General features: G+C 38.0%; 1 protein-coding gene across 2 annotated transcripts; it reads left to right on the top strand.

Annotated features, from left to right (window-relative positions):
- Positions 1 to 49: 49 nt before the first annotated feature.
- camsap1a (calmodulin regulated spectrin-associated protein 1a) lies at positions 50 to 27648 on the top strand (the record flags this gene model as incomplete). 2 transcript variants are annotated; one of them, XM_082141558.1, is made up of 19 exons in its annotated part: positions 50 to 496; positions 2084 to 2241; positions 10956 to 11218; positions 15072 to 15233; positions 15447 to 15527; positions 15772 to 15804; positions 17395 to 17536; positions 18110 to 18249; positions 18536 to 18632; positions 18745 to 18910; positions 19927 to 20012; positions 20143 to 20227; positions 20925 to 22896; positions 23723 to 23859; positions 23938 to 24125; positions 24205 to 24304; positions 24935 to 25050; positions 25185 to 25303; positions 26383 to 27648. In XM_082141558.1, exons 2-19 carry the CDS (start codon positions 2085 to 2087, stop codon positions 26671 to 26673), a joined length of 4335 nt encoding a protein of 1444 aa, XP_081997684.1. In that variant the 5' UTR covers positions 50 to 496; position 2084. The 2 variants fall into 2 exon arrangements, with proteins under 2 accessions (XP_081997684.1, XP_081997685.1); XM_082141559.1 differs by lacking the exon at positions 15772 to 15804 and having other exon boundaries at positions 26383 to 26673.

The raw sequence follows: 27648 nt of genomic DNA, 5'->3' as shown, positions 1-27648 counted from the left end.
GGGGGACACGGTGATGACATCATAAAGGTTTATTGGCTGTCCCAGGGTCATCATATAGATATTGGTCTCAGGACAGCTCCCACTTGGCAAAATCAGGACGTGCATTTGAGGACGCGCCTGTATGCACGCGCGCATGCGCACTGTCCTTCATGAGCGTGCATATATATGTGCATAGTGACAATAACAGCCCAGGGCCGCGGCGTCTCCCATGACAACGGCAGCCAGACAATGAACGAGCGCCCGGGTGGCAGAAGAGACACGAGCAAATATGTATTTTTGAATTGGGACATTTTTGAAAACGTGTTGTTCCGTCCGTTTACGTCATACTTGCTGAATATCTCGCGGCGCGCCATGTAGCGGAGGCCGCGCTCGCTCGCTCGCGCTGCTGGGCGGGGAGGGGAACGATCAGACGCCTGGAAGAAGAGCCTTCGGGAAAAGCGTCGGGAATATTCGCGCATCTTCAAAGCTGGATTGTGGATTCTACACGGGGATCGAGGTAAATTTCGGGTCGCTCGAGCGTCTTTGATGTCACTGGTTGTGGCCGCTAGCTGACAGGTGCAGTCAGATCATATTTCTGTGAGAGTGATAGTAAAGCAGCTCCATTCATTCATAATCTCGCGTTTGCTGAGCATGCAATGAGGATTGTATTTAGGAACACATCATAATTAATCGCATTGTTTCACGAACATTCATTATCACTTGTGAGTAGTCGTTCCTCAGTGCTGCTGTCTCATGTTGTGTTATTGGAAGGTGATTGTTCCTCTGTAACTCATTCATTGTTTGGTCTGAAACACAGTCTGGATCAGGATCAGGATGCTGGTCTGTCTGGGCCTCTGCTGTTTTGGTGTTTAAACACTCACAGAATTACACTGTGTACTGGTTTCCCAATGACTGCAAACTGTCTGCATTCAATAAAGGCTGGGCTTAGCACTGTGGTAGAACTGTAGTAAAGTGATGGCATTTACCATGGTACATCACAGTCAAAATGTAATGTCAAATGTGCAGCAGTACTTGTTGACAACAAAATGTTTTGCTCAAGCTAGGTATTGAAATATTATTTACTATTAAATAAATAAAAAATGTATATATATATATTTATTATACATAGCACGCACAGAAAGGCAGTTCTCAGATGGTGTGCGAATGCTGAATTGAGCTCTCTTTTATGTTTTCTTGAGCTTGAACAGACAAATTCACACAAAATTACGTTAAAAAAACGTCGGCCTCGGCGAGTATCCTAGTACAGAGAAAAAAGGTGTAAAAATTGTACCTTTAAGGATAGAACAGCTCGGGGCAGTACCCTTAAAATTACATCTTTGCACCTTTTTAAAAAAAATTTTACCACAAAAAGGTTCATAGTAGTACCTAAGGTACGTATTTGTACTACTAATATGCACCTTTTAGGAGTAAAAAAGGTACAAAGGTATCATTTTAAGGGTACTGCCCCTGTGACAAGCTGTTGTACCCCTAAAGGTAAAATTTTTACAGCTTTTTTTTCTCTGTGTGTAGTCTGTTATATCTTAAGTGAACATAAGCAGTTGAGAAATAAGATGCATGTGTATAACAGTATATTGTATCTGTGCAGCTCTTAAAGAGACAGCAGCCTAATAAACCTGCTGCTGTCTTTGTTTTAATATTAATCAAACAACAAAGGACAAAAAAAAATACTGTTAGACTTACCTAAGAAAACATGAAAAGCAGTGTTTATTTTATTTGTATGTTTGTGCTATTGCTCATAATTGTATTATTTGTTCCTATTTTATTACTTAGTTTACTTGAACAATATTTGAAATTGATATGAGTTTGGCTTGTAGTTTTTAGTGTAACAACCTTGTTTATTAAATGGGTCAAAAACAACAAATACAATAATTTTATTTATTACTTTTTTGCTGGTGCATCTAAAGCCTTATGATTACTTTGAGGAATAGAAGAAAAATATTAAGTAATTCGTTTTGCGCATGCTTCGTAAAAGAGCAGCATGGACATTGTGCCGGATAACTCCTTTGAATGAATTGTCTTTTCTTTTTTCTTTTTTTATGAACTGTTAGTTTTACGATGTTTTCAGTGCCTCTTGTGTGTTTAGGATGGATGTAGGTGCGCTCGCAGGTGTGGATGGCGGCCCGAGAAGAGCGGGTTCGGTTGAGGGAGGACTTGAAATCGTGCCGCTGGAAATGTACGACTCGGCCCGAGCAAAGATAGAAGCTAACCTCCGCTGGTTGTTCGCCAAAGCGTACGGTGAAGGTAGGTGCATCTCTCTTCTGCAATCCCTCCTTACAAAAAGGTGATTGTATTGTGATATTTATTGGTTCCCAAAACCATAGAAATACAGTTCTTTGTGCTGGACACTGTATTCTGGGCACAACACACTCTTGTTTGGCCTGTGACTTCTATTGAACTGCTTGCTTTGGATGCTGGCAGAGATTTATAGTTCTGATGTGGCAGAAGTTGTGTGTGTGTGTGTGTGTGTGTGTGTGTGTGTGTGTGTGTGTGTGTGTGTGTGTGTGTGTGTGTGTGTGTGTGTGTGTGTGTGTGTGTGTGTGTGTGTGTGTGTGTGTGTGTGTGTGTGTGTGTGTGTGTGTGTGTGTGTGTGTGTGTGTGTGTGGATTCTTAGTCAGCATTTCTCAGAGTCCACAGTGACCAGAAGAGAGGTTGGGAAAGGACCGGACGGTCTCACAAAAATGTAATTTTTAGGGACATGAAATCTTTTATTTTATTTTTTATGTTTGTTTTTTTTCATGTTTTTTTTATTTATTTTTACAGTAATGGCGCCTGTATTTATGATTTACTGTTAAAATGGAAGAACAATCATATTACTTAAAAAAAATTTAAAAAAATTTATATTATTATATTACTTTGAGAAGTAGTAATAGATTTCTGTCACAGTTTCTTCAAACTTTTATATTGATGGGTTGTCATGAAGACCTTTGAGTTTCTGTGTCTATATGATATGATGATCGTTTTTATCGAATGAAATTGTGAAATGATCATGAAGTTGACTGAATGTCTGATGGAAATGGCACACAAAATGGGAAACACTTTAGGAGTTTTGAAGTTCCCCTCTTATTGGTTGAAATCTACAGGATTTCTGGGAGATGTGTGTGTCGCGTTCCTTAAAGGTGCAGTGTGTGATTATTAGCGGCATCTAGTGGTGAGGTTGCGAATTGCAACCAACAGAAGTTACGGTGGCCGACAGGAAGTGATGTCGTCGTCTGAGACAGCAGAGAGTAGCCAGTAGCAATGTGGTTTCTTTACAAAGATAAATGAAGAAATTAGGTTTACTTAATTATTCAGTAAGACGATGTGTTTATTGCGAATATTATTGTTACTTGTTCATCATTGTGTCAGTGTTTTATTCGCTGACTTTAGCTAGCTTCTTTGCACGAAGAACAACATAGTGACGAAACGCGTTTGTCCGTTTAGGGCTCCTGTAGAAACATGGCGGCGCATTTCAATGTGTGTGTATATTGAAATGGCTCATTCTAAGGGAATAAAAACATAACGGTTCATTATACTCCACTGAAAACATAGTTATGTATATGATATTGCATTTCTGTCAACAGATCCTCCTAAATATTACACAATGCACCTTTAACTGCGCGCTGTCGTGATGCCAAACCCCCTTATGGAAAAAGAAAGCCATCATGTTTGCAACTGTGACAATTAGCGCTTATCAGCAGGAGTATGTGAAGTTCACGGTGCCATTGTTGCAATAAACCTGCACAACGTTCTTGAATGATACTTCATTATCTACATGTTAATGTAGGGACATCGACATCAACATTTTCACACTCAATATGATGCGGAACAAAACAAACTGTGATTGGTTGCATCAAATGTCCTCTTGGGCGGTCCTTAGCCAATGAAAGCTTCACGATGGAGTCCAGACCTTCTGCTTCCAGTCTGACTGGATCAGCTAGATGAAGTTGTTCATGTCCTCATATAGTGAGTGAGACGGTGGCCGCTGAAAACACCACGAGCGTCACGCGTGCTTCAGTATGTGTGTGTAGTAGATCAAACTCTGCGGCGCCGGCGCTCATTCACACACAGACATGCTGAACATGCAGACTTCAGTTTTTAACCGTAATTTGTTTGTGCTTTAATATTCACAGACACTAGTCCACATGGCCATTTGATTAATTGTACAGTCCTACTTTTGATTTATTCAGCAAAATTCCATGACATTCCGCGTTATAATGTTAATTCCATTTTTAAGACTGGATTCCATCCGAGTTTTCCACGTTTTGGAAAATGAACATTTGTGCATATGAAACACTGGATTTGATAGGCAGGGAGGAAGGTGATGATGATGGTGTGTGTCTTGAGTTTAAAGCAGCACTCAGTAGCTTCGGGACTTCTTCGCTGTATTCTCGCTTTTTGCTCGCAGGTTTCTCTCTAGAGCTCCCCCCACAGCTTCGGAATAGATATTTGACAACACTGTCGTAAAAACTCGTTGTTGATTCTCAGACACCAGAGGCTATAGATCAACGACATCAGTGCAGATGGGACATTCTTTAAAACGTCTTCTTCATTCAGGTTCGGACAGCGTGAGGGAGCGCAATAATGACAGCATTTTAGCGGATTTCTTTTGGCCGTAAAGCAATTGTTTACATCACGAGACCTGATATCACGCGAGACTTCCTGACGCGGCGGCCGGCGGCCCGCCGGCTCAAAGTTGCAAGTGCGTATTTTCCGCTCACGGGCACCAGGGGTGCGAAACGACCACCATGCAACCCGAAATAAGTAATATAACCATTCCAATGACTCCGAAGCTGTTCAGTTAAGGTAAAAAAAAGTTACTTAGTTCACCTTTAATCGGGGGACAGAAATAACGCCGTCAGTGTTACATCACAAAGCTTACAGACTGAAATAGCTGTGATTGTGGGAGAGCACCGGTGTGTGAACGTGTGTATGGTGTGTTGATAACCCTGAGTGACGCTAAAGGATTTCTGTTTGCTAGTAACTGGAGGTCTTGTAAATCTGGTGATTTCTTCAGAACAAAAACATTCTTATTATAAAATCTTAGTATGGATGTTTGGTTTTGTAATGATTTTGTATATAAATTAAATGGATATTATCTACTTATAGAATTAAATGGATAATTTTGATTAACTTCCTTTTGAAACAAGCTTTGTCGTTATTGCTTATAGATCCATATTGATCTGTAAGATTTCTTTGGCCTCATGCATATGAATGAAGATCTAAATTAACCACCCTCATTTCCCTAATGAGTTCTATTGTCTATGTTTTAAAATCCCGTGCATACTGTCACAAAAAAAGCTTTTACATTATGCAGATATATTTTTTAAACAAACAAATCTGAATCTAAATGTTCAGTTACTGCATGCACTCTAATACTTCAGAATAATGTGGAGTTGCTAGTATTTGACTGATTGTCCTTTCTCAGAGACTTTCGTGGTCTGAGACCTGAACCTGTCTCTTCTGCTAAAACAGAGATAAAGACAATTTGATGTGATCTTGCGGATTCATGTGAAGTTTTGCTCGTAAGCTCTTTGTCCAGCAGGGAAGGTGTGGTCAGATGTCATCGTGAGGGAAACCCTCCGAGTGTGTGACCCACTTCTGACTGTCAGCCTTTATTTATTAATGAGAAGTAGTGCACACGCCTTTACTGACACACACACACACACATGTGAAGCCGTCTGTGATGTGTATAGAATTGTAAATTATTGTGAATTATAAAGTAGAAATATTTTTTTATTTTTGTTATAATATATTAGATAGATAGATAGATAGATAGATATACTTTATTGCAGACTCATGGTCCATACTTCATAAAAAACAACAGACAACACAAAATTAAAACACATCACATTAAATACATATTAAAAAAAAAAAAAAAAAAAAAAAAAAAAATGACCATATTCTTTGTATGGTCATTTATGTTGTGTATATATGGATTATAATACAGAAATGTTTTAAAATTATGGATTATTTCAATTAAAATATTTGAAATGTTTATATTTTAAATTGAACATACATTATTATTACTATTATTATAAAAAAAAATTATTCGAATGGTATTTATTATATATTTAAAAAAATATTCTAGGATATCAAGGGTTATCTACATCGCAAACAGCCAGTTTAGGAGATGAAAGTGTGCATCTTAAAAGAAAGTAGTACCATGGTAATCTGAAAGGTCTTGTGAGACATCTAGGAGAGTTTACTCTGTGCAAACAGACCGAATTCACTTCAATCCACAGGGAAAGTCACAAAGAAAGTGACGCTTTGTTTATGCAGCCAAACTTGATGTTTTAACGTTTGCTATAATGTACTGCGATGCTGACAACGATATGACAAAATGTTTTTCACAATATAATAAATGTTCAATTACAGTAAGGAATGCCATTACGTTATACTATTACCGTAATTCTTTCTTAAATTAAAGGGATAGTTCACCTTAAAATGAAAATCAAGTCATCATTTACTCACCCTGGTGTTGTTCTAATGCTGTATGCCCTTCTTCTATGGACCACAAAAGGAGAATTAAAAAAAAAAAACGTCCCACTTGCGGCAGTGAATAGCGACCAGCATTAAGAAAAATGTGATATGAAATACAATCCATGTGCTGGTGAATATATCTGTCGTGTTCGTCACGTCAAAAAGTTATGGCGTTTACATCCGTCTACTGTTATTCTGTCATCAGACGAACAGTGTTCCCATCCGGAGATTCAACTTAGTGAAGAAAGTACATGGATATTTTTTTGGGGGGATAAAAAAATTAATGTTTTTATTAATCTTGATTTCTCACAACTTGTGTGCTTTTTCTGGGCGAGTCGGAATGAACAGAGTCACACGAACTCACAGTTGTGCACAGAAGACCAACGGACAAGGTCAGGATTTTCGTTAAATAATGCATTAAATTTGCTTTTCGCCAAACCCTCTCGTATACCCTCAGAACAGAATATATGGCACGTGTTGCATGAGATCATTCTGTGATACTTTTGTTTCTTTAAAAAAAAAAGACACTGGTCACTATTCACTGCCATTATATGAACGTATGCTAGCGGGACATTTTATTTAAAGTAAGAAGCATTTAAACTACACCTGGGTGAGTAAATGATGCCTTAAAGGACAAATCCAGTGAAAAATGAACCTGGGGGTAATTAACACATGGTTACCGAGTCGATCGTTCCCTGGGGTGCGTTTTCATGATAATCGAATGTAAAGAGTTTTATTTATAAAAACAGATTAGCTCATAACACTAGTATATGGGGCACAGAGTAAGTAAAAACAAATCGCAAGTTAATACCACTAACAAGGCTCAAAATAGCCTCACACTAACACGGTATCATGATGAGGGTCCATACATGCAAACCAAAGCATTGAGAACTTTGTAAGTGTACAGACAGTTTAATAAGAAGATACTTTATAAAGACAGTACATTACGCGTTTACAGAGAGGATCCATCTTGGAAAACAGTCTCGACTAGTCGAGCAACGAACGCCGCGCTAAGTGAGCTGGTCGATAGGAATTACGCATAGTGAAATCTAACAAAGCACGGCATTCGTGACTCGACTAGTCGAGACTGTTTTCCAAAATGGATCCTGCATGTAAACGCGTAATGTACTGTCTTTATAAAGTATCTTCTTATTAAACTGTCTGTACAGTTACAAAGTTCTCAATGCTTCGGTTTGCATGTATGGACCCTCATCATGATACCGTGTTAGTGTGAGGCTATTTTGAGCCTTGTTAGTGGTATTAACTTGCGATTTGTTTTTACTTACTCTGTGCCCCATATACTAGTGTTATGAGCTAATCTGTTTTTATAAATAAAACTCTTTACATTCGATTATCATGAAAACGCACCCCAGGGAACGATCGACTCGGTAACCATGTGTTAATTACCCCTAGGTTCATTTTTCACTGGATTTGTCCTTTAAAGCAACACTCAAGATTATTTTTTACCTTAAAATAATGTTTCCAAAATCGTTTCAGTGGTTCATCAACTCGTAACAGGGTGAACGGCACTTCTGCATTCGCTTTGCGACCCTCTATCGGCTATAAGCGCACTATGCAAGTTTGCCAGATCGGGTAGCGGATCTGTAGTTCGAATGAGACGTAATAAACTACAAATTTGACTTGCTTTACGGCAAGCGTTACAATAGTCATTATTTAGTTTTTCTTCGTTTCTGATGTCGCAATACATCATACTTTCATAAAATCATGCAACATACTCTACCTTGTCTGTGGACATTGTTATTTCCAAAGCCGGTGCTGAATAAACAGCGAGCGTGCGTGCGACAGTAGGCTGTGGTAGACTAAATTTATTTACGACAGCGGTAATGGACAATTCCACTTCCAACCTGTAGGGGGACAGAAGAGGAAAAGTAATTTGGTGTTGCTTTAATTTTCATTTTATGGTGAACTATCCCTTTAAGGCCACGCCCTATATTTCTCAACACTGTCGCTTGACTTTTAAATGACTTTTAATTACATTTGGAAAATGTTAAACACATCAGACTCTGATAACCAACTAGTTTTCACTTAAGACAACCGAACCGATCAATGCTTTCTGAGAATTATTTTACTCTTGTTTGCAAAAAAAACTAAATTTCTTAATTACTTTCTCCCAGCATGCACCCGAGCATTAGACTTTTCTCCTGTGGTGTCCAATCTTATTTACATTAATATATACAAATATTATATATAATACCTTAATCGCTTGCTCTTGCTTTGAACAAAAATGACCAATATTCAAATATCTCTTAATTGCCTTTGAACACTCAGACGTGTGCCTAAATCAATGCTGCACTAATATATGTGCTATGCAACACACAATAAATACAATTTAGCTAATCTAAAACCCAGAGGATCACTTGTATATATGGTTATATATTATTATAAATGGTTATATGCCATGCCCAAAAACTTGCTCTATTATGGTAAAACACCAAAGCTTTATTGACATGACAGTATGACTTTCTGGAAAGCTGCTTTGAAAGGATGAGTATTGTGAAAAGCACTATGCAAATAAATTTGACTGGACTTAAATTTTAAGTGGCAAGTCCAATTTTCCAGCTTGATTTCTAACGGATCCTTTCCTCTGTCTCTTTCACACCCTCGAAACAGATCTCACACATTCCCATCCATCAAACGCATTATTAGGATGAGGTCTTGAGGCCTATTCACACCAAGAACGATAACCATATTAGCGTCCGCACCACAGGATTATATCGTTCTGGTTATTCTAATCACAATGTCGCTTTAAATGCTCAAGCTCTTTAAAGCGGGATGGATTTTGATTGGCTGTCAGTGTTTTTATTGTCCAATATCATATACCAATATCATCTTCTGTGCCGTTATCATTGTGGTGTCGATTCTGCTATTCTTTTATATTTATAATGATTTTATAACGACATCTTATTGTTATCATTAAAGTTATCCTTCTTGTTGTGAACGGGCTTTCAGTGTTTCTATGTAGGATTTGTAAAATGCATGCTTGCATACGTACGTAAACACACACACACACACACACACACATCTCATCAGAGGTTATTTGACAGTTCGCTTCTGTTAATCTTCCTCAGGCTTTAATCTGACTGGTTGACCTTTGACCTCCTACTTTAACGAAACCTCAGAATGACCCTTGGTGGAGGGGAAAAAATATACAAAAACATTTCCATTAGAGAGAAACAGGAAATGTAAAGGGAAAAGTGGCGTTTTGGACTGGGAATCAATGGTGAGCGTTTCCACCTGCAGGATTGTCGTCATTACCTAAAGCCGCTTATCATCTTGACCGCGCGCTCTTCTCACGGCTAAAGCGAGCAAACAAGGTCAAACACATGAACAAATGAAATAAACATTGTGTTGCTGCTTAGCCACATTAACGTAGCAGTTAGTTGTAATTAGCCTAGCGCTGAAGCCGTGAATGTATAATCACATTGAGACACACCTGATGTCGTCTCTTTCTGTGGAAGTGTTTGTGATTTGCTTGTGTCTGATTCGGCTAGCTGGATGTTACCCTTGACGTACGGCTAAGAGTGGCTAATCTCAAAATCTCCTGTCGGACACTTTAGTTTTCGGCCTGTGTGACATGACATCTTCACATCTTTTTCTTGCAGTTTTTCTACAGTTGTTACAATATGATTTGTCACTTCTCCTCTTACAATATATTGATGATTAGAAAAGAGATGGCAAGGCCACATTTGACCCAAATCTATATCATATTTTATCTATATCATATTTTATCTATATCATATTTTATCTGTCTATCTGTCTGTCTATCTGTCTATCTATCTGTCTATCTATCTATCTGTCTATCTATCTATCTGTCTATCTATCTGTCTGTCTATCTATCTATCTATCTATCTATCTATCTATCTATCTATCTATCTATCTGTCTATCTGTCTATCTATCTGTCTGTCTGTCTGTCTGTCTATCTGTCTGTCTATCTATCTGTCTGTCTATCTGTCTATCTGTCTATCTATCTGTCTGTCTATCTGTCTGTCTATCTGTCTGTCTGTCTGTCTGTCTGTCTGTCTGTCTATCTTTTAGTATTGTACTGCTATAGTTCTTGTTAATATCTTGTATTTTTTATAAATATTTGTATACAATTTTATTATTTTCTGTTTTCTTTTTTCATTTTAAAGTTTTAGGAATTTTGTATGTTTTTGTCATTTTTATTAGTATTTATTTTATAACTATATAGTTTTCATTAATTTATTTTAGTACTTCAACTTAAACGAAAATGAAAAATGTTGTCTTAAAAAAAAAAAAAAAAAAAAAAAATATATATATATATATATATGTATATTTTATTTCAAGTACTTAAAATGTTTAATTGTTGTTTTTATAATTATAACATTATATTAAAATATATTGTTGTTTCAGGTCATTAGTGTTATACTGGTTTACATGTGTACAGGTTGTCATACTTCTGTGTTTTTGTGTATAAAACGAGCTGTTTCTCTGTGTGTGTGTGTTTGTGTCTCAGAGCACATCCCGACGGACCTGCGAGACCCGTTCTACACGGATCAGTACTGCGTCGAGCACATCAAGCCTCCGGTGTTATCGCTGCTGCTGTCCTCGGAGCTCTACTGTCGGGTTTGCGGACTCCTCCTGAAAGGAGAACAAGCGTCTGCACTCACTTCCCATCAGGCCGTCATCCAAACGCTCGCACGACGGGGGATATATGTCAGAGAACAAGACGACACGCCCGTTTCCCACGACGACCTCTCGTCCACCCCGATTAAGATGGTGTGATTTTGACCTTTTGACTTTTTCTTACCTGAAAATAGCACAGTGTTAGGGGCTTGTGTTAAAGGGATAGTTCACTTTGAAATTAATTTTTGGTATGTTTTAGCTTACCTCAAGGGCATCCAAGATGTAGGTGTCTTTTTTTCCGCAGTAGTTTCAATTTTGATATTTTTAGGTCAAACCGTTCTGACGTGTACGCAGACTGGTGCATAGATATATACACTAGATGTCGCCTTGTCTACGGCAGTTCATTGGAACGAATGTCTTTAAGGCGACATCTAGTGTATATATCTATGCACCAGTCTGCGTACACGTCAGATCAGATCACTTGGACATGGCTGCGTATAAGAGGTAAAAACGATATAAATACTGTTCGTTTTCTCACACAAACCGCTCGTTTCGTGTCTTAGGCCATCAATGTGTACTTACGATGGGGAATTGTTTAATTTGGACGACGGGGAATTGTTTTAATTTGGACTCTGTGCTTGTGTTTTGAGATAATGACCACAGACCTGCATTATATGACTGACAGACAAGAACGGTTTGACCTAAAAATATCAAAATTGAAACTACTGCGGAAAAAAAGACACCTACATCTTGGATGCCCTTGAGGTAAGCTAAAACATACCAAAAATTAATTTTAAAGTGAACTATCCCTTTAAAGTCTGTGTCTAATAGGCACAAATCCCATTATTTCTACCCATAGCAAAGCTGATTTTTATCAAAAATGTTTAGTGTATACATATTTTGAAACAAATATATATATATATACATACACACACACACACACATATATATATATATATATATATATATAATATAATATTTGTTTAAAAAAATCGAATAATTCTATATTTTATTATAATATAATAACTAAATATTGATATATATATATATATGTATATATAGCCTATATGTATGTATATATATGTGTGTGTGTATATACACATGTATGTATGTATGTGTGTGTATGTATGTATGTTTGATTTATTCTGGTCAAAATCACTGGAACGCATATACATTATTTGTATACTTTTATAGTATTTATTAATATTTTTATATTAAGTAATCTTTTCAAATTATAGTCATTAACATTATTACTTACTTTGCAATGCTGTGATTCATCTCAGACTGACTCGGTTTGGTTCATGGCTTGGAAGTCTTTATTGCAGAATAGTTTGAAATTAATATAGAGAAAATAGATTGGAAAAATGCTTCCTAATCCAAGGCTGAAAAGTGAGCAGTCACTGCTGCGCTCTATTATGGATTGTGTGTGTGTGTGTGTCTGTGGTCTTGGTATTCCCATCGTTATGCAAGTATAGTAATACCAGTAAATGTTGACCTTTTGGGGACATTTTATTGGTCTCCATGAGGAAACAAGCTTCTAAATCATACAGAATAATCTTTTTTGAAAATCTAAAATAGCTATACGTTTTCTGTGATGGATAGGGTTTGTGTAAGCGGACAGAATGTACAGTTTGTACAGTATAAAAATCGTTACGCCCAATGGAATGTCCTCATAAAACTTGGAAACCCAACGTGTGTGTGTGTGTGTGTGAGTGAGAGAGAGAGAGAGAGAGAGAGAGAGAGAGAGAGAGAGATTTGGAGAGGTGTATTTGAGGACAGAACTGAGGCACAGTATGACCATCTGCTCAACCTGCTGGGGTGATGGAGTGGCCAGACGTGTGTGTGTGTGTGTGTGTGTGTGTGTGTTTTGTTTGTAGGTCAATGGAAACATCCATAGTGTTTCTCTAATAGACAAACATGCACCCAAACACAAAGTCTCTTTCATTTAGTTTCCATCACTAACTTTCAGAATGATTATATTCATCACCACATGGCAGCACATCATTTGCTTGTCGATTTGTTATACAAGCACTAAAAGAAAGAAAGAAATATGAAATTATTTGCTTTAATTTATTTTGATTATTATAAATGATTATAATACATTGTATCATTTATATACTATTATAGTATTTATTTATATTTTGAATTAGCTTGTATTTTTATATTTTCAGATTTTTATTTCAAATATAGATTAAGCTTAGTAATTTTGTTATGTGCATTTGTCATTTTGATTAGTTTTAGTTGTATACAAATATTTGTATATAATTCTAAATTTTTATTTCATATTTTTGTTAAATGTTTTCTCTTTTTTTTATTTTATTTATAATTTTTGTAATTTTAGTACTTAAATGTATTTATTTCAGTCCATTGCCGAAACTACATTTATAATGTTGGTGATGTTTTTTGTTTATTTAAAACACAATAAGTACACAAGTCTGTAAACACAAATGCTTGCTTTCACGTGCCATTGCTTCCGAAGGGTGTCACAACATGATTACAAGTACTTGTGCATTCTCAGTATTGCTAGAAGAGTCTAATAGGATATAAATAATACATAAATAATGTGACCTGCGTTCCAATGGTTTTGATCAAAATAAATGAAGTAAATAATTTCATATTTCTTCTTTCTTTTAGTGCTTGTATCACAAATCGCAGACATTAGCACAGACTTTCTTCTTGTACGGTCAGTTTGAAGAGAATTTTGCTGAGCATGTTCACATGTTTATAGACGCTATCAGAGTTATAACGCATTCGATTGAAGGGAATCAGATCAGCCCTTTGAGCTCTGAGGTTTGTGTGTGTAAAGTGTGTTTCTGAATGACACTCAGACTCCTTTCCCGTTGTTAAACCGAGACTTTCTGCCAGTTCCCTGACAAACACTTGCACCGTGTGTGTGTGTGTGTGTGAATGTGTGTGTGTGTGTGTGAAACGGAGATAGAGTACAGCAGGACTGATGTTCTCCTTATACGGCTGAATCTCTTGAGTCTTCCATCTTGTTGATCATGATGTAAACGGCTCTCTCTTTCTTACAGTATGTTTGGAATGACATACTACTCGTACTACTCTCAATATTTTTCCATCGGTATGCTGTATGTATACTGTGCACAGATTTCTGTACGCATAAAATGTGATTCTATTTTTAAGACCACTTTAACATTATAAATACGATTTATAAATAATGCAATTTGTCAATGCAGTGTAATCTAGGGATGCACAGTAAATCATCACCATATTGGTAACAGCCTTTTTTTTTGTTGTTGCTTTAATAATTTATTTGTTGGTTTATAACAGTATTGATCGATATAAGACATTGACTCCTTTTTTACTCCAGATTTGATCAGATTGACAAAAGTTAAAATATTTTACAGAAAATTTGATTCAATGCAAAATAACCATATTATTTTGTGAGATAACTGACACCACTCACTGATGTAAAATGCAACTGATTTTATGTGATGTCAATGTTATCTGTTATATATTGTTAAATATTTTAATATATTGTTTTTAATTTTTTTTAAATATTTTAAAAATATTAAACTATATCTGTTATATTCAATTACTATAAATATATAAATAAGTATTGATGTATTATGCCATCATTGTTAAATGATTACTCTTTTTATTAACTTTATTTACTCCAAATGTATATTTACTGTATACATAATATATGACTTTCAAACTTGTAACTTCCCAGCAGTGTTATTTTAGTATTATTTGTATACTATTATAGTATTTATTAATAATTTGAATTGACTTATATTTTTATATTTTATAAAAAAGTTTTTTTTTACTTTTGTCATTTTTATTAGTTAAAAAAAATTTGTATATATCTTTCATTTTATTTTTTGTAATTTTAGTTCTTCATCTCATACAACATAATCATTTCTTTTGAAAAATTTTCATCTAGGTTTATTTCAGCTTCGTTTCAGTTACTGAAAACAATGTAGTTATAACAACACTACTATCATCTGTCCGGTTACATTTGTGTGTGTGTGTGTGTGTGTAGAGTTCTCATATTCCGCTGATAGACGCTCTGATGATGGCGTACACTGTGGAGATGATGGCTGTAGAGAGAGTCGTGGCAAGCGTCAAGCGCTTCTCCTCCTTCTGCGCCTCTAAAGAGCTTCCCTTCGACATGGAGGACGCCATGCTGTTCTGGATCAACAAGGTCAGTGTTTGTTTTTTCTTTAACTTGGCCATTTAAGTTCAATTATAAGGTTAGTCAAGGTTTCTTAAACCAAAACATGTTCCCTCACCCTTCAACAGGCTATTTTTGATACTGTACCTTTAAGGTCTCTAATAGTGTTTCTAGTATATCAGACTCTTTATTACAGTGTGAACTGGAGTCAAGTACGCTGAACTGTTTGTGTTTGTGTTGCAGGTGATCTTGAAGACGAGAGAGCTCTCGGAGAAGGAACTCAAGATGAAACAGCCGCTGATGGATTCGCCGTGCCATCAGAAGGTCTGACCAATCACGAGTCTCGTAACCCATCCTATAGTAGACCGTTAGCATGCAAGCCTCCTCGTTGATTGGCTCAATCACTCACTGTGCATTTTACTAGACGGTTTAACCCTGTTCTGTGATCAGATTCGATTGCTTTTAAATCTGATCGTTCTCTTCTCCCTACACCTCTTTCTCTGCTCGACCTTTAACCTTTATGCTCTTCCTGTTTGTCTCTCTTGTCCCGCCCCTTCCTGTCGGATAGTCTCCCTCAAAATGGTACTGGAAGCTCGTGCCTGTAAGTGCCACAGCGCCCCCTGTGTCCGCCACGTCATGCTCCGGGCAAATTACTAGATAGAGTGTGTGTGTGTGTGTGTGTGTGTGTGTGTATGTTTGGCAGGGGGAACGTGTGTGTCATTGTGCATCTCATGCATTCATCTCTGTTCGTTGTCTTGTCTCTGTCTATCTCAGCCTGATCTCATGAGCGCTTTGGCCCATTGCATGCTGGAGCCAGTGGAATTCTCTCGTGTGGTACAGTACTCGCACTCAACTGTTTTCAACATTGATAATAATCAGAAATATTTCTTGAGCAGCAAATCATCATATTAGAATGATTTCTGAAGGATCATGTGACACTGAAGACTGGAGTAATGATGCTGAAAATACATATTTGATCACAGGAATAAATACAACTTTTAAAATATATTCAAATAGAAAACAGTTATTTTAAATTGTAATAATATTTCACAATATTACTGTTTTCACTGTATTTTCTATTAAATAAATGCAGTCTTGGTGAGCAGAAGAGACTTCTTTTAAAAACATAAAGTCTTACCGATCCCAAACTTTTGGACAATAATTGATCAGGTCCCGTATTGAGTAGCAAACCTTTAACACGCACACAATACTTCACTCTTTCATTCATCCATCTGTCTTTTCATGCATCCACACATCCAATCATTCAAAATGTCATTCAGTGGATTATTTTGTGTTTGCTGAAGGTGTTTGACTTCAACAGTAAAGGTCCAGAAGAGTGTTTGGATCTGTGATGTAGAGGCAAAGACCTTCAGACTCTCACCATAGAAGAAAAAGTGAAATAAAATTACTTTTAAACTGAATTTGGTGAAACGACTTTTATGATCCTGGCTCCAGGTCCGATCTGATCCTCTCCCTCTATCTTGCAAAAAAAACACCAAAAATATCTATATATGTCTTATGTATTTTATTTAAATGAAGTATTTTCATACATTATTATTTTAGGTTAAAAAAAAAGAAGCCAACTCAGGATTTTTAGATTGAAATAGGTCTATATATATTGTATATTAAATTATTTGACACAGAAGAAGCCACTTTGCCACATAACGCATTCCACATTAGGAAGGTTTTAAAAAAATTGCATGAATCTTTTTTTTTTTTTTAAGGTTTGTTCCACTCATAATGAAAATGCTGTCATGTGTGTGTATCGTAAGGATAAAAAAAAAAAAACGGCGCTAAGACAGAAGGCAAGATTTTGAGCAAATAATCACAAAAAAATACCTTTTTTTTTCCACACAAAAAATTACATTACAAGAGTTTGAACGTAATGCTTTAATATTAAGTAATATAATTATTATTAACTTGTATAGACTACTTTTATGTTGCGTCCTTTTTGGAGCTCAGCAGACAGAATTATTATCCAAATGTATTTTATTGGAAAAGATACTTATGTTTATTTCTAACTAAGAACAAAAACATATTTCTGAGTGACATGAGTCTGTTAAATGACAGGATTTTCATTTTCGAGTGAACTGTCATGTTTGAAGTGAGCGTGTCATTTGGTATGTGAGAGACTGTGCATGTGTCTGATCTGTGTTAGATGCTTTATAAGTCCCTGCCTGCTCTCTCTCAGGTACGTTACCGTAGAGAACACCTGTCTGGTCGTTCTTTCCCTCACCTGTCTGTGATGGAGGACCTGATGAAGGACGTTTGTGACGGAGCAGCACTGCTAGCGGTCGTACACTTCTACTGCCCCGAATACATGAGGCTAGATGGTATATACACACACACACACACACACAGGGCCACAAATGAGCAGAATAATTTTTTTAATTATTAAGTCAACTATTTCAGTTCAACTCAAAAATGTAGGCAACAATGATTTAAAAATTATTTATACAGATTTTTAAAGTAGTTTTGAAGTTAAAATTGGTATTTGATTCTACTTTTTTAAGGATTCTTTGATTTGAATGTTCAAAAGAACAGCATTTATTTGAAATAGATATCTTTTGTAATATTCATACTAACCCCAAATATCTCTCTCTCTCTCTCTCTCTCTCTCTCTCTATACATACAGAGAGAGACGTGCAATAATTTTCTCAAATCATTCTTTCGTAAATTGTTAGATTCATTTACATGTATGCTTTTATCCAAAGCAACTTACAAAAAAGGAAACCAAAGCAATTAGTCAAAGAGTCAACAATATTTGTAATATACAAAGCCAACTGTGTTCAATTGAACTCGACAATTAGTGCAAGAATGATTTAGAAATTATACATACAGATTTATCTATTTTTTTAAAGAAGTTGTAAAGCTCTTTAAGTTTCAACGTTGTTTATCTCCATTAGACATATGTCTGAAGGAAGTGACGTCTCTGTCGGATAGTGTGTACAACATCCATCTGCTGCGGGAGTTTTCTAACGAATACCTGAACAGGTGTTTTTACCTGCAGACCGAAGACCTGCTCTACGGCCCACCGGTGCTAAAGGTCCGTACCTAAATATGTCATTCTGCACTGTAAAAGTATTGTAAAGGGTTTCCTTTTAAGAAACCAAAGGCCAAATTAAAACGGCATCATATGCATCCTTCACCGTCCCAGAATACAGTGCATACAAATACTTATGCTATTTAACTAACATGATTATAATTTTTTTATTTGAACTAATTTACTTTACTTAGTAGACGGCTCACTAGGTTATAGACCATAGCTTATGTGTGCTAACCGACAGCTAACAGATTCCCTGCTTGACTTTGACTTGCTCTTGTTCCTCCAGCATAACGTGATGGTTTTCATTGCTGAGCTCTTTTGGTGGTTTGAAGTAGTGAAGCCGGACTTCGTAAAGCCACGAGACCTACAAGAGATGAAAGATGGTAAAGAACCGAGTCTTAAAAGCTTTTCAGATGCACACTTAGTTTCTATCTGGAGACGTCCATCTCATTGACTCTTTATTATTATGCTGTGTTGTGATTGACAATCTGACAGTGAGAGCGTCTCTTCAGCCAAAGAGTTCCCGTCCCCATGTGCCCATATCCAATGCCACTAAGCGTAGCTTTTTAACTCCGTCTCCTTCAGCCGACTCGTTGGCGACAGCTGCCAATCCTGACGGTTGTATGCGGTATTACTTGCACCCTGAGGACTCCTTGTCTGTGTAAGTCTATTTGAAGTACCTAATGATCTGTTACACATTGCAGTACGTATTTTACCATTGCACTTCATTGCATTAAATTACAACTATGCAATATCGCAATTGGGTTGTGATTAAAACAACGAGTTAACAGTGTTAAGCCTTGTTCAGACTGTCAGTCCAAATCTGATTTTTTGTGCATATCCGATTGAAATCCTGTTCCTTTCTGAAAATCCGTTTCAGTCTGACTCTCTGATCGGATCTGCTCTGATTGTGGTTCATGTGACTTTCTCATGCTAAGTAAAACTTAATTGTAAGACGTTGTTATAGGGAATATTAAACTATATGTTCAAGTGTGTTCGAGTAACTTTTGGGAGAGACAACCAATAGAAGTGAAGTCTGAAGTAGCATTTGATCCGATGCAAGATGGAGAAGCTCATCTTAGCAGTCAGCAACTGTCCTATCAGTTATGATATGTCTCTGTGAACATGATACGGTGGTACTCGCCGTGCTGACTCTGAGTCTGAATGGTTTCGTGAGCTCCGATAGACCGGCATTTGCCCTTAGGCTACAGCTGGCAAAGAGGACTCGCTGTTTCTCGTTCATCTTTAATATTAGGCATTTTATTTTATAGATATTCTATAAAACGAAAGAGCGGCATGGGACACACAAATCGGATCTGAACAGTTGCGATACACAATGAGGACAGTCAATCATTTTAGATCAGATCCAAATGGATGCACAAATAATTGGATTTGGACTGAAAGTGTGAACATAGCCCTAGCTCTCTCTAGTGTCAGTTCCCAAAATCTACAGACTGTTTTGTCAATGGCTAATGTATGTTTTGTGTTTTAAATATATTTTTTCTTATTGAATTTTGAGTAAATATTGTGTAAAATTACATATATTTAACTAATTTTGTTCTATTATCACAATTACATTGCATATAAAGATAGTTAGACAGACATATACACACACATATATGGCTTGTTGCAACTAGCCGTTTGACTTTTCTTGTAATGGAGCTGATTTTGTTCCAGAAGAAATAGAAGCCCGTCCCCCTCCCACCCACTCCTCCCGTTACGACAGAGACAACAGAAGACCTCTCAGGGGGAGGAGAGTTCAGGTAACTACATCTTCAAATTAAACTTTTAGCATAATATTGCATTTAGATTGATGAGATTGATTAAATTCATTCTCAATTCTCTAATTGATCAATTTATTTTCTCTCTCTCTCTCTGTCATTCTGTGAGCAGAGCTCAGGAACAGGTCAAACTCTTTGTCCCGTATGGATGGACTCATGCTTGGATCACAGCTTGCCTGGACAGAACGGAGACAAAGGTTAGGGTTAAGTCTAATGTCACACTGTACTGGGATTGTTAACTGAAGTTAAAACTATTTAAATGGTTATCTTTAATTGAAATAAAGCTGAAATAAAATGTAAATAATGATATATAAATAATGAAATGTTAACTTGTAGTCACTAAAATGACTGAAGCTAAAACTGACATAAAAATAAAGCTGAAAAGAAATAAATAAATAAAAATCTAATAAAATGGCAAAAGCACATAATAAAATGACTAAAACTTAAAAAATTTAATACAATTAAAATGTACTAAAATTTAAATGTACTGTACACATACAAATAAATAACACTGATGTCACATTAAATGCCATTTATATAGAATTAATAAGGTGTGGACAATCTGACCCAAAATATATCATTGCAAGAGTAATTTTGGTATTGGTAATTATGGTAATGGTCATAAAATACCACTGTGTTATTTTTGCTGGAAATTCTATGAAAATGTATGAAAAAGTGTTAATGCCTTTTTTTTTCTTTTTTTTTAATCCAGTAAATTAAATACTTTACAAATGACAGCTACTTTATCTCATTTGAATATGTTTTCCTTTTAAATTGGAACTTGCAGAATCTCTACAGGTTGACACATTTCTACCATTGCACCATTTATAGAGCCCAGTCCTGGAATAAATGACTAACCCATTCAAATAAACACATCTGTATCTCTTTTCTCAGACCCATCTCTCAAATGGAGACGGATTGGGAACGTATATGTGGCGATAATATCAGCCTGGCTCGTTCCATTAGCAAGGACAGTTTAGCCTCCAACGTCATCTCCATTACTCCACGACACCGCATCAATGGCCAGCCCCTGCTCCAGACACGTCACCATGACAACCAGGAGGAAGAGGAGGAGCTATTGGCTGTCATTAGCCCTGAGGGTGCTGCTGCATCCAGGGATGGTTTCTTCTTGGAACCGTTGCAACCTGCAGTTCTACGACCAAATAAGGAGAAAATGGGGATTAGTAAACGGGAGGAGAGTGGCGAAGGACGGGGTCAGGGACGCCGGGGGTCGCATACGCCCACAGAATGCATACTCAACCGGACGTTTACTCCAATCAGTAGCATAGAGCAAGAAAGCTCTCGAGCGCAATCCCCGGGAAGCTTCTTCCTGCACGACGACGTGGAGTGTGTGCGGGACAGTCCGCTCGGAGCCTGGGAGGACATCGTCTCTGACTCTGAGTTTGAGGAAGATGAAGATGTAGAGGTTCCAGAACAAGAGCTTTCCAAAGCGCCTCTGATGCAAGCTGGGAGGAAATGCATGGGCTTTGGAGAGGAAGAGGAGTCCGTGAAATTGCGTGAGGACGTTTGTGTGCACGAACGGGACGATAAGGAAGGTACTAGCGGTCGGGCAAGTCCCTGCCCCAGCGTGTTGTCGCAGGCCAGCAGCACATCGACCGGCCGCATGACGAGTTTCGCAGAACGCCGCAGGCATAGAGTCGGATTTCCGGATGGTTGTCCCAGCACAGGAAGCTCGCAGACTACCACTCCCGATGGATCCGAAAGCATGCACTTCCCTTCGGACAAGAGTCCGGGAACACCAGGTGGCCGCCCTGGTTTCGCTTCCGAACTTGTACACCTTCGCATGCAATTGGAGGAAAAACGGCGTGCCATCGAGATGCAGAAAAGAAAGATGGAGAACTTGTCGGCACGCCAACGGCAACAGCTGGGAAAGGCGGCATTCTTGCATGTCGTTAAAAAAGGGAGGAGCGACACACTGCCACACCCACTCAAAACGGGAATTGTGTTTAAGGAGAAACCGCTTGCGAAGGACGATGCATGCGTTGAGGTTCTGAAAGCTCGAGGAAAGGGCCCTGAGCATAAAGAAACGTCAGTAACTCCATTAGAGGATAAGGACAATCGTTTGAGTGTCATGGGAGGGGGCGGAGCTTCAGACGATGTGGGTGGAGAGCCAGATCTCAGCGAATGTAGCCGTTCAATCGAGCTCCTGAACGAAGCGATCGGAGCGATACAGCAGCAAATGTTGCAAATGTCTCTCCAGCAGGACTTGCTCATGAAACAGACCGTCCAGTCCCCGCAGGAACAACCGCAAACCAAACCAATCACAGTCCCGACCTTAAACGAACAGCCGCCGGAGCAGCAGGAGACCAAGTCGCGCCTTTCCGTGCAGTTCACAGAATCTTTTTCCACCGCGACCAAGCGTCCTCCCCGACTCAGCTCGAGTCGTACGCCTCGGACGAAACCTAGCGACCTCAAACTGAGCAAAGATACCAACAGTCGTCCAGCAGCAAAAGCAAGCACTCCGACGCCGGGTGGCAGGACCCCCCGGGCTGAGAATGAGGAAGAGAGTGGGGTTAAAGAGGGTGGGGTTAAAGAGGGTGGGCGTGGCTTGAAAGGAATTATTCGGAATACTACATTCAAACTGCAGGAATCTGCAAACAGACGCTCAGACATCCTTGACCCTCCCCAAACCGAACCCCCCTCCGCAGAGCCGCCGCCTGACGATCCAACCCGGGAGCGGAGCGAGTCCAGAGGCTCTGGAGAGGAGAACGTTCCAGTTTCATCTGAGGAAAACAGAACAAAAGCACAGCTGATTGAAGTGGACCTATTTGACCCAGCTAACCCGTCAGAAGGTAGTGCAGAACCTGATGGTGAACAGAAGGCTGGGCTGGGCTTCTTCTTCAAGGTACCAGAGTGTTTGCATAACTGTTTTATTATTATTGTTATTATTATTATTATTATAATACATTGTGTCTACACCGGAAACTAGCCGTGCGACACGACAAAAGACAGTTGAACCCATTATAATCAGTGATTCTGTCTACACTGTGGATTTTTTTATTATTATTATTATTTATATTTTTAAATCTGTTATTATAATATGATTTATCTCATTGTTAAATTGCATATTAAAATGTATTTGAATTATATTGCATTATAAAATAGATAGTTGGCTGAAGAGTGGTTTGACGTGATTTATTTTTATTAATATTGTTATTTAATAAGTTCAAAAATGTTTTAAAAAAAAAATAATTTCTATAAAATTTTTGTATTTTTAATTTATTAAATATTGATGTATTTTACCTTCTTGCTATTGCAACCATATCATAAAAGCAATAAGCCGTAAGAGTATAAAAAGCAACAGTAACGTGATAAAAGACATCAATGATCAAGAATAAAAAAAAGTTAGGTTAAAAAATATTTTAAGGTGACATGGTTACATTGTACTCAAATAAGGACTGAGTAATATTAATTAACTACATGTACTTACTATATAGTTAAGGCTAGGGTTTGGTTTAGGGTTAGTTACTTGTAATTATGCATAATTTACTGTTATTACTATAGTAAGTACATGTAATGACGTGTAACTGTCACCTTAAAATAAAGTGTTACCAAAAGTTATTAATAAAAAGATTGCAGGATAAAGATGAAACTTGTCTCCTGTTGCCTGGTTAGTATTTTTGTTTGTTTGTATGAAAACCATTGCCTCTGCTTTCACTTCCTGTATGTAGGATGATCAGAAAGCAGAGGACGAGCTGGCTAAGAAGAGGGCGGCGTTCCTCCTTAAACAGCAGCGTAAGGCCGAAGAGGCACGGATACGCAAGCAGCAGCTGGAGGTGGAGTCAGAGCTCAAACGAGATGAAGCCAGGTATCAGTCACGCTGGATCTAGAGAGTAAATAGGAGAGCTTTTCTCTATTTGATGTTGTTTATGTCTGTTTGTGTCAGACGAAAAGCTGAGGAAGACCGCGTGCGTAAAGAGGAAGAAAAGGCTCGTCGGGAGCTGATCAAACAGGAGTACCTGCGCAGGAAGCAGGAAGAGCTTCTGGAGGAGCAGGGAGTCACCAAACCACGCCCACGTAACAGGAGGCCACGCCCTAAATCACTGCATCGAGCGGAATCTTCCTGTTCGGCTCGTAAGAAACTGTACTTTTAATGCATCTATACATAATGCGTTTGATTCTGAGCCGGTAACGCCACTCTTTCTCTCTCCAGCGGTGAGTCTCTGTTCTGCTCCCTCTGGATCTTCTCTCTCATTGGCTTCTGCTGCTACTGAAGGTGACAGTGTGGCGTCAGGAGGGGCCAGTTCTTACAGGTGAGCATCGCAGATGTGCGGCCCACTTCTCTGGACTCAAAGCGACAGCTTTATGCAAAAATGTTGCTTTTCTTCACATCACACTTTGAGTTGACTGATATTCCTTTTTATTTTTTTTATTTTTTTTGACTAGATTCAGAGCTACTTCAACCAAAATATTATTTAATATATTTTGAATCTATATAATGTGTGTGGATGTGTGTGGATGTGTGTGGATGTGTATGTATATGTAAATGTGTGTGTGTGTGTGTGTGGATGTATATGTATATGTGTGTGTGTGTGTGTGTGTGTGTATATATATATATATATATATATATATATATATATATATATATATATATATATATATATATATATATATATTGCAATACATTAAATTAAATATAAATATATAAACTAATTAAATATAATTTAAATTTTTAATAAATGTTTATTTAATTGAATCTTTTTTTAATTTATATTTGATTAAAAAATATATAATTATTATTTTATTTTATATTTATATTTTTTTGCATCATTGGTTTTATTGCATGTGATAATTGTAATTGCATGTGACACACAACAGCTTTGCACTGGATTTCAGTCCAGTTATCAGATCATAATATCATAATTCCCGGATGTGTGTTGCAGGGGGGAGTCTGTGGAATCTTTTCCCATATTGAGCCGAAATGCGAGCAGGAACATGGAACGAGACTGGGACAACGGCTCAACGGCCTCGTCCATCACGTCTGTAGCAGAATACAATGGTGAGATACACACATTTACTGCTCTTCTTGAATGCATTTATAGTTTTATTATGTTATTTGTTTTGTTCACCCAAGATAACAAAATATTTCAGCATTATTAGCTCAGTTTGCGTTGTTCCCCTTTCTGTCCTCAGGACCCAGGTTATTTAAGGAGCCTAGTGCAAAGTCCAACAAACCGATCATCCAGAATGCCATCGCTCACTGCTGTCTGGCGGGGAAAGTCAATGAAGCACAGAAGAACGCCGTTCTGGAGGTGAGTGCAGTTACTATGACAGCAGGCTGTTCAAAACGCATTGCTACAGTGCTAGTCTTACTATTACATATTATTTATGCTTCATAGTTCATAGTATGAATACTGTGGACAGTATGCACATTTTCTGCATGCTTATGAACTACTGCATTTTTGTACTGTTAACAGTATACTGTTTCACATACTTTAAAAAAGAAGTATGCAGCGTATATACTGAACCAAATTTACTATGTACTATATTATTTGGATGGATGGATGGATGGATTGGATAGATGGTCAGATGGATTGATGGATGAATGAATAGATGGATGGATGGATGGATGGATGGATGGATGGATGGATGGATGGATGGATGGATGGAGAGATGGATGGAGAGATGGATGGATGGAGAGATGGATGGAGAGATGGATGGAGAGATGGATGGATGGATGGATGGAGAGATGGATGGAGAGATGGATGGATGGATGGATGGATGGAGAGATGGATGGAGAGATGGATGGATGGATGGATGGATGGATGGAGAGATGGATGGATGGATGGATGAATGGATGGAGAGATGGATGGATGGATGGATGGATGGATGGATGGATGGAGAGATGGATGGATGGATGGAGAGATGGATGAATGGATGGAGAGATGGATGGATGGATGGATGGAGAGATGGATGGATGGATGGATGGATGGATGGATGGATGGATGGAGAGATGGATGGATGGATGGATGGATGGATGGATGAATGGATGGAGAGATGGATGGATGGAGAGATGGATGGATGGATGGATGGAGAGATGGATGGATGGATGGAGAGATGGATGGATGGATGGAGAGATGGATAGATGGATGGATGGATGGATGGATGGATGGATGGATGGATGGATGGATGAATGGATGGATAGATCAAGACAGTTTTGCATGATAAAAACATTTACAATTTGTTGAACAGCTACACACTAAACTGATTTATAGATCTATATTATAGATCTATATCTAGAACTGATTTTAGTATCTATATTTCTGTGCATCTTTATATATCCGGCTGTATATGTTTGAATATGTAACGAGTCATTGCCATTAATCCACAGGAAATCGAGCGATGCGAGTCCAACCACCTGATAATCCTGTTCCGTGATGGTGGATGCCAGTTCCGGGCGCTGTACGTGTATTCCCCCGAAACCGAGGAGATCGTCAAGCTCAAAGGCACCGGGCCGCGATCCATCACCCGCAAAATGATCGACAGACTCTACAAATACAGCTCCGACCGCAAGCAGTTCAACGTCATTCCCGCCAAGTCCGTCTCGGTCAGCGTAGACGCTCTCACCATCCATGGTCACCTGTGGCAGGTCAAACGGCCGAGCACCTCCAAGAAAAAATGATCCTCCTTTCCATTGGCTCATCGGATAGATCCGCTGCTTTCTGATTGGCTACTGGGTTATATTCCAGTCTCTTAAACTGTCCTTTTGCAAATGAGCAGGCCTCCTAATACCCTATTGGTCCACGAGCTTCTCAAATTCCAGACTAGACTCCTGCTTTCCTATTGGCTCACCCAGCTGCCGCGCTCCTATTGGCCACTGCGCTGTGACATCACATGAGCAGAGCTGAGGAACAAGTGGAGTGGGTGGAGCTTGATGTTTGATTGACAGAGTTAATGAATGTGTTTTAGAATTATGTCATCGTTCAGTGTTGGGGTTTTTTTAGGCAGAAATCTGCATGTGGCACTTTTCTGTTTGATTTTACCGTAGTATTAATTTACACAGGAACGACAGACAACACTCTCACTACTTGAATTATGAATTATGTACTATGATTACACGAATGTGCGTACGAACGCATCCGGTGTTTTGCGTTTCTCATACCTCTCCATATGCTGCTGTTCATACGTGACACTTACTTTAGCAGTGCAATGCAATGAACATGTGACAAGGGATCTGTGTGACTGTGTGTGTGTGTGTGTGTGTGTGTGTGTGTGTGTGTAGATGTTGACCTTCAGCTTTTCATGGTTTTAAAATGTTTTATCATGAAATGGTTCTGTATTATCCATCTTTTCTTTTTCTTTTCTGACATGTATTCATGCTAACTGCTGACAGTATTAATGTACTTTCATAATTCTTCACTGAGGAACCAGATTGTCATAAGAAACACATTGCCACTGATTGTGTGTGTGTGTGTGTGTGTGTGTGTTCAGTAAAGAATGTATGCACTCCAGGGTCTCCTGTGAGCAGGGCTTTCTGTTGTTTATGTTTGGATTGTACAAAACTTTGCTTTAATTATTATTATAATTTTTTTTAATTTACCATATATTTATTTTAAAGAAGAACACTGAAATTTAATAAATTATACAACCAAAATGA

Source organism: Leuciscus leuciscus, assembly GCF_965113295.1.
Source record: "Leuciscus leuciscus genome assembly, chromosome: 16".
NCBI lineage: Eukaryota > Metazoa > Chordata > Actinopteri > Cypriniformes > Leuciscidae > Leuciscus > Leuciscus leuciscus.
Note: the sequence above shows the minus strand (reverse complement) of the source record. Positions and strands in the feature narration are given on the sequence as shown.